Raw genomic sequence first — 15,637 nt, 5'->3', positions numbered from 1 at the left:
GGATTTCCTCTTCAGTTTAGCTTTCTTCCATTGAAATCAAGCGGAGTCTCTTTCTCCAGGTCCTTCGGGTTATGAATTTGACTGGGAAGTACCGTGCCTGTATCTTCCTAGGTGTGAGCTGCTTTTGACCTGTTTGACCATGCTTTTCAATTAATCTTGTTTTCCCTATACTTGTGTTTATCTACACTTACTTCACTTTAGTGCTCACTCTTGATTGTTTCTCCAGTGTCTTGTCGTTCTTGCCTCACTTTTTCGTTGTTATAATGGGCTTTGTTTATTAATCCACTACTTCTCCCTCCAACCTTATCTCTGTAATTTCACCAGACATATGAATTCAAGTACCAGACTTTCTCTACATATTTGAAAGGTTCAGCCTTTCTCTCTCCTTGGGATGGTGTAGATGTCTATCTCTAGTTCACACTCAACAAGTTTGAGAGAGACCTCTTACTAGTGTCTGCTTTCAGATGTTTCTTATTAACGTCTTTGCAATGGCTGTTGGCCGTGCTGCTATTCTGTTTGTCAGTCAGACCTGTAATCCAAGTATGTTTATGACTGTGACCTCTCTTTAGATCTTCATGTCCAAACTGTGTCTACATTCTTCTGATTTTTCTTAGCTGCACAGCATGTCTTTTGCACAGGCCTCTTGTTCTCATCACCCAACTTTTTCCTTGTTTCTGTCATCTAACTTGTTACTTCGCTTGCCAGTTAAGATCCGTTCGAGACAAAAGCCATCATACCTCCATAATGGAGATTACTGCCGCAAACAATCTTTCATGTCTCTCTTTCCTTTCTGTCTCTTCGCTATTCCCCCCCCTTTTTTTTTCCAATCAAATATAAAGTTCTTCTCTTTATTTCACATCTCTCCTGACATACCCCACTCTGAGTAGTAACTTTTGTGGGGTTGAATAGATGTCTCATTGTTCAGTCTGCAGTTAGTCTCTGGTGCCGGTTTCTCTACTGCCTGTTTACTTAAGTTTCAAACAAGCAGTTTTAGGGTTTTTCCCCGCATGCTTTCCCTGATGCTTGGAAGGTGCTGTATAAATCCATGAAATCACTTAACCGTTCATTTCCAAAAGCTGTAATTTCTTTATAGTCTTCAAAAAAATGTTAACCGTTAGGCATTTGCAAAGCTGAGAGTACTTCGTATGTGCACGGAACTGGCAAAAGCTTGAAAAGGGGAGCGAAAATAATGTGCTGTTCGTTACACTAATGGGTGTTGTGTTCTTCAAGTGTTGCTTAAAAACTTAATAGTGGATCAGTGTTTAGTAACTTATTTGTCTTTCAGATGCTGTATCTTTATGGTTTTACATTCTATGTCTTTACTGTTTTTCAGAATGTTTCTTCGCTGCAATGTAGGTGAGATGACAGACTAGGGGAATGTTGAGTGGAAGCAGTAACTGATAACTGAAAGGACTGAGTAAGATATTAAACTAATATTTGAAATTACGGTAGATAAAAATATCTTGAACGCTTGTAAAAGTGCTTTTGGCTTGTGTCTCTTTAAATCTGACAGTTAAGATTTTGTAACAAGTAAGATACTTAGGACGCTGTTTCCATAGTGCTTAAATCAGTTCTGTCCAGAGGAAGTTAAGTTTGTGTACTTGTATTTCGCTGGTCACTTGTTTTCCCTTACGAGATCTGGGTATAGAGCAATACTTGTATGTAGGCTAGAGAGTTGTTTTTTGACGGGGATACTTACAAAAATTCAGCTTTGATTCAGGTTAGTTTCTGCTTCGTAGACAGGTTTCTGTGTCACACAGAGAATTAACTGGCTTTTATCAGAAGTCTGCTTTCTAACTGGCTTTTTTGTCAGAACCCTGGAAATTGAACTACTCTTTCCTTTCTGAAACATGACTCCTGAGGATGACCGGGCTGTCCTCTGAAGGCTGCCTTGGAGTAGCTGTAGCAGTTGCTGTCCTTGCCGAGATGGAATTAGGCTTTTAAGCTTTGAGTCTAAGAGAAGATTCCTCCTCTCTCATTCTCATAGGCAACCTGTATTTCTTTCCTGAACTGTTATCCCCAACTTGTTAGTTTAATTTAGAGATAGAGGGATAGTTCATATTGTTTGAAAAATAACCTGGAAGTTTATAGCTCCTTGAAGGTAATTTTCATAACTGTAAATGTGTTCAGCATGTTTAAAAAATCGCAGCATATATGGTATTGCAGCCTGGGATTTGCAGATCTCTGTATTAATGGCATCCCTTCAAAGAAGCTCTTGAATGGACACAACATTCTTCACAAGACCCGTAACTGTTAGAGAAACACTTCTGCAGCTCTCTCATGATATGAACTTTAATAATATGCAAAGCTACAAAACTATATTGAGGCCAGTTTTAGTGAAGTTGTTTTTGAAGTGTCTGATTTCCTGAATAGAATTAAGACTTGGTTCCTGTTTCCTTCTCTCAATGTGGACTTCTGTCACCAGCTAATTCTCTTACTAGGAGCATGTTCCGGAAAGGGACTGGGCATCTGCTACTCCCATTATTTGAAAATTACTGAAAAACTTAAACCAGCAATTTGTTTTCAATAAAAGGTATCTTAATATCCTTTGCATTGTTCTTTATCAAGAGGATTTTTCTAAAGAGTTGACCAAAAAGCTTTGTATTACTGTCTTTGAAATTTAGGACAAAGCTGGTTAGTGATCATGAGTTAGCCATCAGTTTGGTGTAGCCGCATCATCTGATCAGACATATTTTAATCTTTTTTCCAACTGAGTTTTCACTCTGTTAGAGGAATTTGTGTGAGAGGGTCGGTCAGTAATCAACAGTCTGCGGAGAAACAAAGTGGTGCTATTTTAAACTCCAAGAAAACAAAAAGCAGGAAAGAAACCAAGCATCAAGGTCTAAGGGATCAAAGTGGAATGATGCTGAAAGCTCCTTTAGTGAACACTCTCTTCCAAATCTTTGCTTTGATTTGGAGGAGTGTGGCCAAACGTGATATAAAGAAATATTTACTGAAGATGGACTTAGTAAAATAAGAATCTAACATCTTGTTTTCTAAAACCTCTTGCCCACATGTACTGTCTTTAAATGAAGGAGTTAACTGGTTTTATAAGTTTAGTTAAAATACTGTTCTTGAGCAAAAGTTGATTCTGACAGGGAGGGAGAATGCGTGTTTTTATCCTCAAACGCTATACTTAGTTATTTCAAGTATGTCTCCTCTTCTTGCACAGTTCTATGGAAACAAGACTGGATTTAATTCTTTATTGAAAATACATTTTTTAAACTTAAAAATACTTTAAAAATCCTTTTTCTTACGCTTTAAAATCTTTAATTAGTTTTAAACTCTTTGACGTTATTTAGGAAGAGGGAGGGAGGATAGCAAGGTTTATTATTTATAGTGCAAAGTCAAGGAAATTGCTTCCCAAACATATGCTTGTTGTTAAGTCTATATACATGTGTTTGAGATTTCTGTAGTTGCCACTACCCCTTTTTTTTTTTTTTAAGATCATACTGTAAAGTAAGTTACAGTAAACAGTTGTCATGACAGAATAGCATGCTAGTTTTGCAGGGGAAAAAAAAAACACAAAGAAATTGTTAGCAGTCCTGGGTTTTCTCTCTTTTTCCATTTGTTTTCTTAACAGTTCTGTCTATGCTGTTGCCTTCTTATTTAAAAACACATATAAGTTGTGGGCCTTTTAACAAAAGCATCTCGACAATGTGTTATTCTCTTCCTTCCTTTCCCTTTCGTATCTTTTGGAATTTCATATTGGAACTTCTTTTTTAGTTTTGAAGCCATTCATGTGAAACTTTGAGAGGCTTATGTAAGCTGTGATAATTTTTTTTTTTTAATGGGAGAGTCTGTTGCTTAATATAATGCTGAAATGTGTGTTTTTATGTGACTGGGTTAATTTTTCATGTATGGGAATTATGTGTTGTAAGGGGAGAAAAACAGGGAAAAGCAGCTACTGAGGTGTGATTATGATTACACAAGTTACAGTTTTCCGTCTGTGTCCTTATATATACACATGCCCAGTGTTGAGTTCATGAGTAAGAAAATGTCTTAATGGCTTATAAGCTTTGGATGATTCTACTTTGGGCACAGGAGATATGGGGTACAAGTTTATTGAATACTATGGATCTAAAGCAATCTTATGCTCATGTAGGTAGTCAGGCCAGCTGTCGTCTTCACTTCAGATGAGTTGCATCTTTGGATATTGTCTCAAGTAGCTATTTATTGGGATGGAAGGCTGGCATGTGGGAGGCAAAAACGCTTACAACGTATAGCAGATAACCCTGTTGCAACATACATGAGCAGTGGTCATCAGCTTCAGTCAAGTACTTGAGAATTTGGTCTTCTGGTTTGTTTTGGATGAGTAGCTGGTGGGAGAGCTAATTCCAGTGTTTCCTCGTTTTCAGCAATGACTTAGTTTTAACAAATCCTGTGCTGGTATAACAGGAAGAGAGCAGCAGAAACCTGGATTTTTTGATTCTTTCTGGCGTCATGCTCTTGTTGTTCATTACTACTTCCTTCTGTAATACTTGATGTGTGTATGCTATGAACAAGTGACATACCACCTGGTATGTTGTTGTAAGGACTCTGCGAGTTTACTCTTTGAAACTTTGGCTCTGAATTTTCCAGGATCCAGAGAGGAATGGAGACTCCATTGGATGTTTTGTCGAGAGCAGCATCTCTAGTACATGCTGATGATGAGAAACGTAAGTCTGAAATTTAGTTCTCTAACTTTGTTGGATCCGGATGCTTTATGTTTGCACTATGTATCAGTGTAGATGCTGGCTTTATCGATCTTTGCATTTTACTGAATCTAAGACAAGTAGAAAAATGTCTTCAGAAACCCTTCAGAGATCATCTTCCTCAGGTGCAAAAACGGTACGTTGCATTTCAATTGGTTAGTATGCAAGAGAGAATCATTTCTGTTATTTCGAAAATGTACTTAACAATTCATATAAAAGTGCCCCTTTTTTCCCAACTGCATTTGCATTGTTAGTAGACAAAAAGTTGTAATGGAACTGCTGTCAAACTAAGGACAATTTAAGAACTCACGCTCCCTCATAATATCAGTTAGACCTGTTCTCATTTAAGAACACATAACTGGGTGGGCGTGAGTGGGTTGCAAAGATTCCTGTAGGCTGTTATCATTAGTAACGAGCACTTCATTTTCCTTTCACTGCTACTAAAAGGTGAGTACAGGATTTTAACATAGTAAATGATGTCGGTTGCAGCTACAGAGGCTCATGTTGCCAATCATTTGGGTAGTATTTTTGCTTTTAACATTCACAAGAAACGTTTAAGATGGGTTAACTGATGTTATAATAATATTTTCAATTCTGCCAAATTGCAGTGCTACTTTGTAGATCAGATTGTTACCTGCCTGCTTAGTAATAAATGTCAGTTTTTATCTGAGTAGTGTAAGCACTCAGGAAGTGTATACATCTTGGGTATCACCCTGAATAGATGCTAACTAGAAAAATGGTATTTTGGATTTTGGACTGCTTTTGTGTGTAGCTTCTGTGCATAAAATCACCTTTTAAGATGAATTCAGCTTTTCTTCTTTTGGTCTTTGTTCCTTTATTCTGTATATATTTTTTGAAAGTAGTTGCCTTGAATGTTGAATAAAAGAATTGATTTCCTGCTGTTGCTTGTCAACTTACTAAAGTAATTGTAAAGTAAACAAACACAGTGTATTTGGACAACAAGTCCCAGAATTTTTGTGTATATCCAAATAGTCAAGATAACAGTAGCTTGCTCTTTCAGAAGTTTGTAAAATGAAGGTTTCATACCCTGATGAGCTCTTCTGTATTACTGGCTCTTAGCTTTATAATGAATATTGGTTTTGCTGTTCTTTCATGTTCACCTTGCTACTGGGTAAGTACCAAGTTTTTACTGATCCCACTGTAGTAGGATGTTGTGGTTGATTGCTACAGTTATTGACTATTACTGGTAGAATGAACAGCAGTGGAAGTCCTTGAGGAAATAATTTCAACTGTGATTTTGGCCTGGGGGATTTCTCTTGTAAACTAACATGTATTTGTAGAAAAGGCTAAAGATTAACCTATTTTCTTTTGACTCAATTTTTTTAAAAATATATTTTGAATATGTATTCCCAATTTTCTTAAGCTTAAATGCATTCTTTTTGGTTAACTATTGCCTAAGACTGTAGTTTGATTTTTGAGTTCTACAGGGTGGGAATGTTGGGCTGGATATAGAGAATCCAGAGGAAGTCTGATTCAGTGCAACTTGCATGTGAGGAAGCTGATATGTATCTGGTTCTAATTTACATTCCTTTAGTCCTACCACTTAGACTTAATTAGATTTATGCCACTCTGCAGCTTCTAACTTATGCTGTCTCTGAGTTTGTCATGTTGTTGTGCATATTGCGCACCAAGAATGCTATAGTATGAAAAGCTGCTGAAAGGAAGAAACAAAGAGTAGTCCAGACCAGTCACTGAACTTGCACTTTTTTGTGTCAGCTTTTGTGGAAACGGCACCAGCCAGATTTCACTCTGTGTTACAGAGTGGATACTAACAGCTTGAAGTTAGCCTTAATCTTGAATTTAGCAATTATCCTTGAGCTTTCCAGTAAAGTGCCTAGCATGCTGCTCCTGGAGTTCTAGCAGTGGTCCTGTCTGTATTTCTGTATCCCCTATTCACTTTGTCTAACATGTAGAATTCTACATAGAGTTTCTAATACTCCAGTCATGACCAGGAATGTAATAATTTCTTTTTTTTTCCTTTTTTTTTTTCTTTAAATCAGATTACTTTTAGATACTCGGTATCTGAACACACTATTGAATTTATTTCGGTGATGTTTCTTGTATTTAAGTAACACATACAGGTAATTTTATTGTTGATTCATTGGAAAAAATTCCAATGGGTTCTTTTTGACATTTCTAATGATATCATGAAGTTTCCTGCTTCCAAAGTTTTGAATAAGGATTTCAGATTAATTTAGTTTCTGAAACATTTCTGTCTTACCCCAAGTCTTTTATTTTTGTGCTGGAATAGAAGTTTGTCTAACAGATAACTCATGATGCCCTTTGTGCATTTCATGATCGAAATTTTATCCTATTTTTTGAATGGAGAGCAAAGGAAATGTAGCTCTATGCTATCCTGACATGACAGTGCTACCAAGTAACTAGTGGTTAGATTCCACTAGTGAAACAATAAATCTACTTGATAAGGCGATTCAACTCACCTCGGATATTCTCGTCTAAGCTATATGCCATGTAAGAGTTGAAAACTGCCGATTTGCCACTTTTTAAAGATCATTTTAAGCAATTAAGATGTACATTTTAACTATCATGTCTCAAAATTGTTCCTCTTCAAAGTAGTTTACCATTACAGTTTTTATAAGAAAAATAAAGGTAGTCTTAACACTTCTCTGTCATCTCGTGTGAGAAGTATATGCAAAATGCATATAAAATATTTTTAAAGTTAGACTGTGTATGCTCCTACACAAGGTATAAAGCTAGCTGAAGTTGTTAGTGGTCTCTTATTCATACGTATCAATAATTTTCACTGCTTCTTTTCTTGAAAGTGTTAGTACTATTTGTACACAAACCCTTGATGCTCTTGCAAACATCTTAAAGAGCAAACTTTCACACCCTGGTATGCTTTAATCCCCTCTCAACCTCAGCTTCAAACTAATTTACATGAATCAGCAGCCTTCAAGTGCATTTACTGAATCCAAGGAGTGCAAATACAGGTTCTTGTTAAAAAAACAAGGTTTATTTCCTGAAGCTGGTAGGTATTTAATTTTATTCTTGTTTGTCTGGGTGTATTCAGAGGAGGAATATTACCAGTGTCTATGAATTTAATTCTTTCTAACGTGAAGGATCCTCTTACCTCTGTGGGCACTCCCTGCAGTGCCAAGTAGTATAGAAGTGTCTTAGTGTATATACAAAACACAGTCTATTTAAAACAAATACGTTTAAACTTACCAGCACTTAAAGAAATGGATGAGATGTATGCCTATGTAGATTTCCCAGAACGGTTATTGGTTTCTTGAACGAACATGATCTTGAGGTTTTTTTGGTTTGGTTTGGTTTTTTTGCAGCTGCACCTATGTCAATAAGGTTGACCTTCAGTGATACATTAGCACTATATGTTGCTTTCAATTGCATCTCTGTTTTATTTCATGAACTATGCTATATTTCAACAGCTCCCAGTTTAAATCATTCTGCACTTGTTATCAAAGAAAAATTATGAAACACATTTGGTTAACTACTCTGTCATGGAAATGATTAATTATAGAGAAGAAATGATTACCGTGATTTTGTATTTGTAACTGTTACCACTGTGATGTAAGCAATTATTTAAGCTTATGGTATAGTGGATCTGTACTTCAAAAAACCCAGCAAAACAAAACAAGCTGAACAAAAGAAGACAGACACTCCTTTAGAGGTGATAACAGTTAAAGGAGAGGATAAAGATATTTCCTAGTGGAGTTCGTTGTTGACTTATTGTCCAAGCTTGGTCTTCCACTTCAGTGGAAGGAGAGCATACAATGATGTAATTATTAGCCAGTCATCTTGAAGGCTTGTCACTAATTGCTTACTTGTCAATAGTGAAGGGAAAGGATATAGGAAGTCTGTGCTGTTTATGAGCAGCTGTTCAGTGCCAGAGTAGGTAATGTGCAACTATTTTATCTGTAAGTGGCATCTGTAAGGTTTTGCTGGTTTCTTTTTTCAGCGCTTCAGAAGCGGGCTTTATATGAAGTGAACACCTGTAAGACCTGTGTACGTATGCTGTCTTTTTAATGTTCTCATGGCTGGAAACCTTGTCGAATGTGGGTTGTTGTACAGTTGCAAAAATCAAGTTTACGATGAGATGCTTGATACTACTCATTACTCTTCTGTTCCTCCTCTTTTCTTATACTGTTCTTACTGGGGTCGTACTGATTTCTCATAGGCTCAGGATTCAAGCTGGCTATTTTTCGAAGACCACAGTATAAGCTGGTAGCATTTAGGTAAAGACAAAGAATTACTTTAAGTACAGTTTTTCTTCCCATAATTGTCTTGAACAGCAAGTGTTTAAACATTAAGGAGGATTATAATTTTGTATTTATCTCATATAAAAATAAGCGTTTTGGGAACTGGTCTTTCAGTAATAAACAGTGGTTTAAAGGCATAATCATGTTATTGAGAAAATAGTGAAGGAAAATGCTAATAAGGACTTGCACTTGCAGAATGTGTTGAAAGCACTGTGTACTCAGCCTCTGCTGATTTTATAGTAACACTTTACTTACACTTCCCTCCAATATGCAAGTCCAGTTTAAGAATGTGGGAATGAATGAGAAAAAACATGTTGTTTCTCACTCTCTCAGGGTAATATAGTGAAAAGTCTGTTGCTGGCAAACAGAAGAAAATATACTTCCACAAGGAAATGGAAGGTTTGGAAACAGCTAATAAATGGCACAATAAAGTCCTGGGTAATAGCTTTGTGTTCTAATGCATTGTACCAAATCCATACCTGTGGAGTCTTGATTTCTGTTTTGAAAAACTGATACAGGACTACATTAAGGAAAAAAAAAAGGTGATCTTTGATCAAGCCATGCTTCTTGCACATGTACCATCAGTCGCATGCGTCATCCTTGTATGCAGGGAAGCCTGGAATTGCTATTCCACACTTCTTGCCTGTGAACGCTGTTATTGTTTGGCAACAGTTTCTTTTATGTGGTTTAGTTTAATCCACTTCAAATAATTAAGCTAGACCATACAGTTGATATTTCTAGTATGGAAGAATTACTGTGCTTTAAAATCCCTGCCCTAATCCACTTTGTAATAAAATCCTCGTGTAGACAAGACCTACAAACCAGTTTTTACTGTTCTTCATTCATATCAATTGGTTCAGTTAGGAGAATGAATTTTGTGCTGGCTACCATCTCATAATTAATAAATATGCAACGATTAGTTGTTTTGGATAGCTGATCCTACAAAAGATACTACTTTAAGGCTGAGTTGAGAACAGTTCATTTTTTTTTTTTAACACTCTTGAAGAGGATGATGACTCTGTCAGCTTACAGTCTTTAAATACAAAACAAGCAATATTTATAGTGGAATTAGACTTGAATGTTGCTATTTGTGTTGAAGATATTAATGATGAAATATTTCTAGCATCACCAGGACTTTTCACCTACACGACTGTTTGTTTTGTAAATTTATAGCAAACTATGGGCGGTGAGCCTAAGGCAGGTTTTAATATCAATGTTTGCAGAAGTTTAAATAGCTTCCATCCTACTGTGTGAGCACTTAAATCAACACTGAAAATATTTAAGATCCTGAAGGTTTTTTGACTGACTGAAAGTGAGGAATTGCATGGAACTCGCTATATGAATGCAGTTAGTACAAGGACAGGCTCAACGATGAGTTTCATTTGAGGTTTGCTTTGGGGGGGGGGTTGGAGTTTTCTTGGGGTTGTTTTTTTTTTGTTTGTTTTGTTTTCTAGAGATTCATCTGCTTCAGAAAAATGGGAAACAGTGATAGCATTTTTACACAGAAGTGAAAGAGCAGTATCATGTCACAGTCCTTGTTTATTTTCTATTCACAAGTTCGCCCCATTCCAGGTAGAACTGGAAGGAATAATGCATGCTTGTAGTAAGGATGATAAATATTATAAAGCAAAGTATTACTTAAAACAAGATGAAAAATTTCCAACAGAACATAATCTTGTCATGTGACTTGCCCTTTCTATTTTTATTTGCACATATATGTCCAGAATAGCAAGTCTTGTAACAAAGAAATAAATGGAAAAAGTCTTAACTGCATGTTGTAGTTAAGAGATATTTCAGTGTTATCATTTATGGAACGTTTGTTTTAGGGGTGGAAGGGAATCAAATTGGTTCAATAAGGGCAACCTGGAGCATGTTTAGAGTTCTTTTGAAATCTAAAATGTGTTTGTGTACTGACCCTTAATTCTCATATAGACTGTTTTTTGATGGTAAACTATTTTCCCTTCATGCTAGAATTCTTCATTTTGTGTCCCCAGTAATAGGTATAATACACTTAATAGTTTAGTACATCACCACTTCTCTGTTTTGTGTTTATTGTTTTGCCATTATTTCTGTAGTTTGTGGTTATTTTTTTCACTGTGACAATGTTGAGAATGTTAATGTTATCTGTAGTACTTGGTGCTGTACAAATACCTGGGAAAAGGTAGTCCCTGTTCTCAAGACAGGCCGTCGAGGGCTGGAAGCAGAGCACCACTATCGTGATACGGGGCTGCTTCTGATTAGCCAACGCCTCAGAAGCAGAGACGGAAACTCGCGTTTCCCGATTCCTAGTTGTGGCACCTTATTCACCGCGCTGCGAATGCCATAGCTTCTTTTGAAGCCTGAGCTCTACTGGTGTGCAAAGCAACCTGGCAAAAAAGTCCTGGCAGAGTTTGATGCCATGAACACTGTTGCTACCGTGGAAGTGGAATTCAGTGGGTGGGCAGTACTTCTCCTTTTCTGCTTGTCGCTTTTGGAATATTCGGGAAATAAATTGGTTATTGTCTTTTGCAGTAGCTCATAGCTGCACCATAAAATTGCTTACAGGGAAACCACCCTTAAGAAATTCTTTCCTTTGAAGAGTATCGTGCTAGTTTCTGTTCCTTTACCTGAGCAAGCTGTCAGTCATTGTAGATAACCTTAAGATACCATTGCCAGCAGGCCTGACTAAATCACTGTCTTGTTTTTTCCCAATTTAGGCTAGATAAAAATCTCCCTTATAATGAAAAGTTGTATGTGATGCTTCTACTAAAAATCTTGCTTCCTATGACTTTCAGGACTCCTCCTGTAAATGGAAGAGTCATTTTTGATCTTAATCTCCTACTTTTTGTTCTGTAGGACAATAGTTGCTGAAATCCTACTTGGCTAGGTTGAGGGCAACACAACCACGTTAACCCAGATTTTTCTTTTCCATTCTGTAAGTAAATTCAACAGTATTTTGTATGCATGTTGTTCTTCAGTGCTTTTGAAGTTTTGGGATTTTTAATCAGGGTTTGTCAACTCTTGGATGTCTCTTATTAACCAGTCCAGCGCAACCTTTCATTTAGAGCTTGACTACTTCTTCAGAAGACTTTTCCCTTGTTGGGTTGAAAGGAGGGCAAGAAGTGCTTCGTGATCATTTCTCGTATGAAAATAAGTGGACTCTCCATGTGGATGTTTGTTTCTTCTTTTATGGTAAATTAAAATATTGATTTGGTTGTCTTTTTACCAGGTTGGTGATTGGATGAATACGTCTGTTGGCTCAGAGAAGAGGCAGATATTTGATACAGGCAAAGAGTTAGGTCTTGAAAATTAGAGGTATGGTTAGACTTTGGTGTTCTGCAACTGAGTTTAATATACCGAATTCTTTAACTGCAGAAATTAATGCGCTGTTAAGTAATTGAATAGCTTTTATGAATTAGCAACTGTGCTTGTGGTCAGAGCTTATCTGTGATGTCTAGCAAAAGAGAAACTTAAATTTTCTGGAGGAAAAGCTACATTCTAAGAAGCAGTATCAGCAAAAAATCCCTCAACAGCTACGAGAGGTGTTAAAAGTAGATTTGTCAGCTACTCATTTACGTAATGTTTCATCAGTGGGATGAGGGGGAGTCCTGTTAGTTTTGGAGCGGAATTTGTGGCATAAATCATCTTTTTTTACTGAAAGGGGGAAAAGTATGGAAGTGTGATGTTTCAGTTTAGTAATAATGTGATGGAAAAACATATGTGGTTCGGTCATTGAGATGCAGCCTGAATCATCTGCTGTTGCTGTATGAAGACCAAAAGCTTTAAATAATAAAACTCTCTGAGTAATAACATGCATAGTGTTCTGCTTTTAAATTTATGAGCCATACAGACCAGAAAATACTAATATCTTCTCTGTTTTAAATATCAGTTAATCTATTTTTCAGTAAAATACCCAAATGGCTGAATTCCTGACCTTCTGCTTTTTGTCTTTCAAAAGCCTGTAGCTGTTTGTGTTAGTGTTTCGCAGGGTAGCTTCCTGTAAATGGTGCTAGGGCCATTTCATCATTTTTAGGGTTTTCTTTAAAGTAGGAGTGTTAAATTGGAGAACTGGTTGTTTGGGTTGTTTTGTTTTGTTTTGAAATAAAAAATTATTCTTACCTCCAGAAAGCTTCACCCTTTTTTTCCTCAAAGTTTATTGCAGCAAGGAAATAAAGAATGAGTAGAATTATGTTTTCAACTTGTTAAATAGGCTGGAAAATGGGGCAGTTGTCTGCTTGGCGCTAGATGTATTTTAATAGCAGTAGAACACTATTAGCATAATCAGTGGAGTGATGGTAATGTCTTCAGGAACAAAAGTGTCTAAACATTTTTTTCGAATTAATTTTAAAAAACATTTGCAAGAGGTTCAGCTGCCTACAGATTGTGAACATGTTGTAGCATCCTTTAACATACCAGATGTTTCTACCCAAGCTGCACCAGCTCAGGAAATAGGCTGCTCAGGGTTCCTGAGCAACGTCAGCCAGAAAATATGTCTTTTCTTTCGGAATCCTTTTTAGCTAATTGGTGATAAAATATTTGCAGTGATTGGTGGCATTACCTCCAAGTAAGTGATGTTTACAGAAACACTATCTCTTTAAATGTTGTTTGGCAAACGGAGGGGAAGGAATCTTCTTACTAGAATGGAATTTGTCATCAGATACCAACCATTGCTCTGACAATTGCAGCTGACTGAATACCATATTGTTAAGCGTGATAGCACATACATAACCGTATGGAACTTGTCAATGCACATGCTTCTGAATGATTGTAGTTTCTGAAATGCCGTACTTGGAACTTTGTGCTCAATTTGTATATTTTACAATAATATATATTTGTTATATCCTGAATTTTGAAACAATGCAGGGAAATTATTCAGTCATTAGGTTCTGTCTGTTAAGTTTTCTGGCCGTGACTGAAACTACAGAAATGGACTGTTTTTTACAGCTAGGCAGAATATGCTAGCATGTGAAAATCTGGCCATTCTTCATGTGGTAAATATTATGTGGCTTATTTCATTAAAAAAAAAAAAAGTTCTTCCTTAATTAGAAATACTGCAGGCTGACTACTGAATGCAGGATGCTTTCCCAGGATGTTCTTTCCACATCTTTAAAAGCACAGAGAATCACGACAAGCTTAGAAATCTCAGTGTCGCCCATGAAAAGCTAGTGTTCATACGGGGCAGAATTAGTAAGAGGAAAAGAGTTAAAATATTGCAGAAAATTCTTCGGATTTGGTATATTTACTGTTGTTTATCTACTTTTCCTTATGTAATTGTTTTTGTAGGTACTTATTTCAACACTTGATCCATGTGTCTGGAAAGGTTAGAAATAGAGCGCTTTACAACTTCCGTGTTGCCTCTTGCCAACAGTCATGCTGTCCCTCCTGTTGCTCAGGTTCTGCCCACCAGATGCCATACATTCTGGAGTGACTGTAATTCATTTTCCAGATGGCAAAGCAGGGCTTTTTGGGAAAGAGAATGCCTTTGGTGCAATGTAGCAATTCTTGGTTTTGTTTATGCAGGCAGGCAAATCTGGAGGTACCTTTTTCTGTAAGCGAATGAAAAGATTCTGTTTAAGAAAGGAGGGCCGAGTAAACTTTGTGTTCAGTTAGGGTTTTAAAAACCCTATGCTGAAAAAAAGGTGATTTTAGTTAAATACATAGTTTTTATACACATACAGTATGTTAAAACAGTATTAATGTGGTAAAGTCAATTCTTTTAGAAGCAGTGCAGTGTTAAAATTGAGGTGGTCCTATACAATCTTTACTCCTTTTTCGGTTATATAGTCTTTAGTGAAATGATCACAGAATATTTACAGTTCTGTTGTAAATAGAAATATCAAGTTCTTAGTTAATGAGCGTATGTTTGGTATTTTCTTTTCCCTTGCTGGGAACCCAGACTTTATTTATGGTATGCTATTCAAATTCTGACCTGAAGGAGGAGGGATCTGAACATGGGTTTTCCAGGCCAAGATGAGTGTCCTAATTAAGGGCTTATGAAATAAAAGGAGGATACAGTCAATTATCACACTCTGTTTTACTAACTCATGCCTTTGTTCTGTTTAAGGAAAAAAAAAAAAGCAGCAATACTTTGTTTCAGACTGAAGAGAACATATTTCTCCCCCAAGAAGCAAACACCAAAATTACTTGCTTTTGTTTTTTTCCCCTCTTTTGCTGCTGAACCAAAAATCAATTACTTGTGTAAGCATAATTCTGGCTACAAATCTGCTATGCAGCTATAAACAATGTCACTACAGAAACTTCTGTCATCCATAAGCTTAAAAGGAGAAATGCTTCTTGTTTAGCAAATTGAAGAGTGATTTATTACTCTCCTCTGATTTTTTTTTTTTCCCCTTCTGTTCTGATTTTAAACTTAACGATACATTCATTAAAAGGTCCCCAAGAACACTACACTGTATTACAAGAGTATTTTTGTCCATCCACTACAACAGTATTGTATTAGGTGATAATACTTTCATAACACTGAAATTAAGTTTGCTTTAGATAGATATTTATTGCTTTGTAAGAAAGAGAAATTATAAACAGTAGTTGGACAGAAATAGTCTTTTGTGTGTGTGCTTGTTTTAAATCAAACAATTTTAGTACATGCACTAGGCTTAATTTTCCTGGGCCCCTCACTACAAGAAGGATGTTGAGGTGCTGGAGCGTGTCCAGAGAAGGGCAACGAGGCTGGTGAGGGGTCTGGAG

At 36.6% G+C, this 15,637-nt stretch overlaps 1 protein-coding gene across 1 annotated transcript in view; it reads left to right on the top strand.

The window, feature by feature from the left end:
• Positions 1 to 4,591: 4,591 nt before the first annotated feature.
• The window catches only part of VGLL4 (vestigial like family member 4), an 89,579-nt gene continuing 78,533 nt past the window's right edge, over positions 4,592 to 15,637 (top strand). Inside the window, exon 1 of the mRNA XM_009287055.1 lies at positions 4,592 to 4,658. Within this exon, the coding sequence (XP_009285330.1) occupies positions 4,595 to 4,658 (64 nt within the window). The 5' untranslated portion in view covers positions 4,592 to 4,594. The remainder of the gene's footprint in view (positions 4,659 to 15,637) is intronic.

This window comes from Aptenodytes forsteri, unplaced genomic scaffold, assembly GCF_000699145.1.
Source record: "Aptenodytes forsteri isolate BGI_AS27 unplaced genomic scaffold, ASM69914v1 Scaffold105, whole genome shotgun sequence".
NCBI classification, from domain to species: domain Eukaryota; kingdom Metazoa; phylum Chordata; class Aves; order Sphenisciformes; family Spheniscidae; genus Aptenodytes; species Aptenodytes forsteri.
Note: the sequence above shows the minus strand (reverse complement) of the source record. Positions and strands in the feature narration are given on the sequence as shown.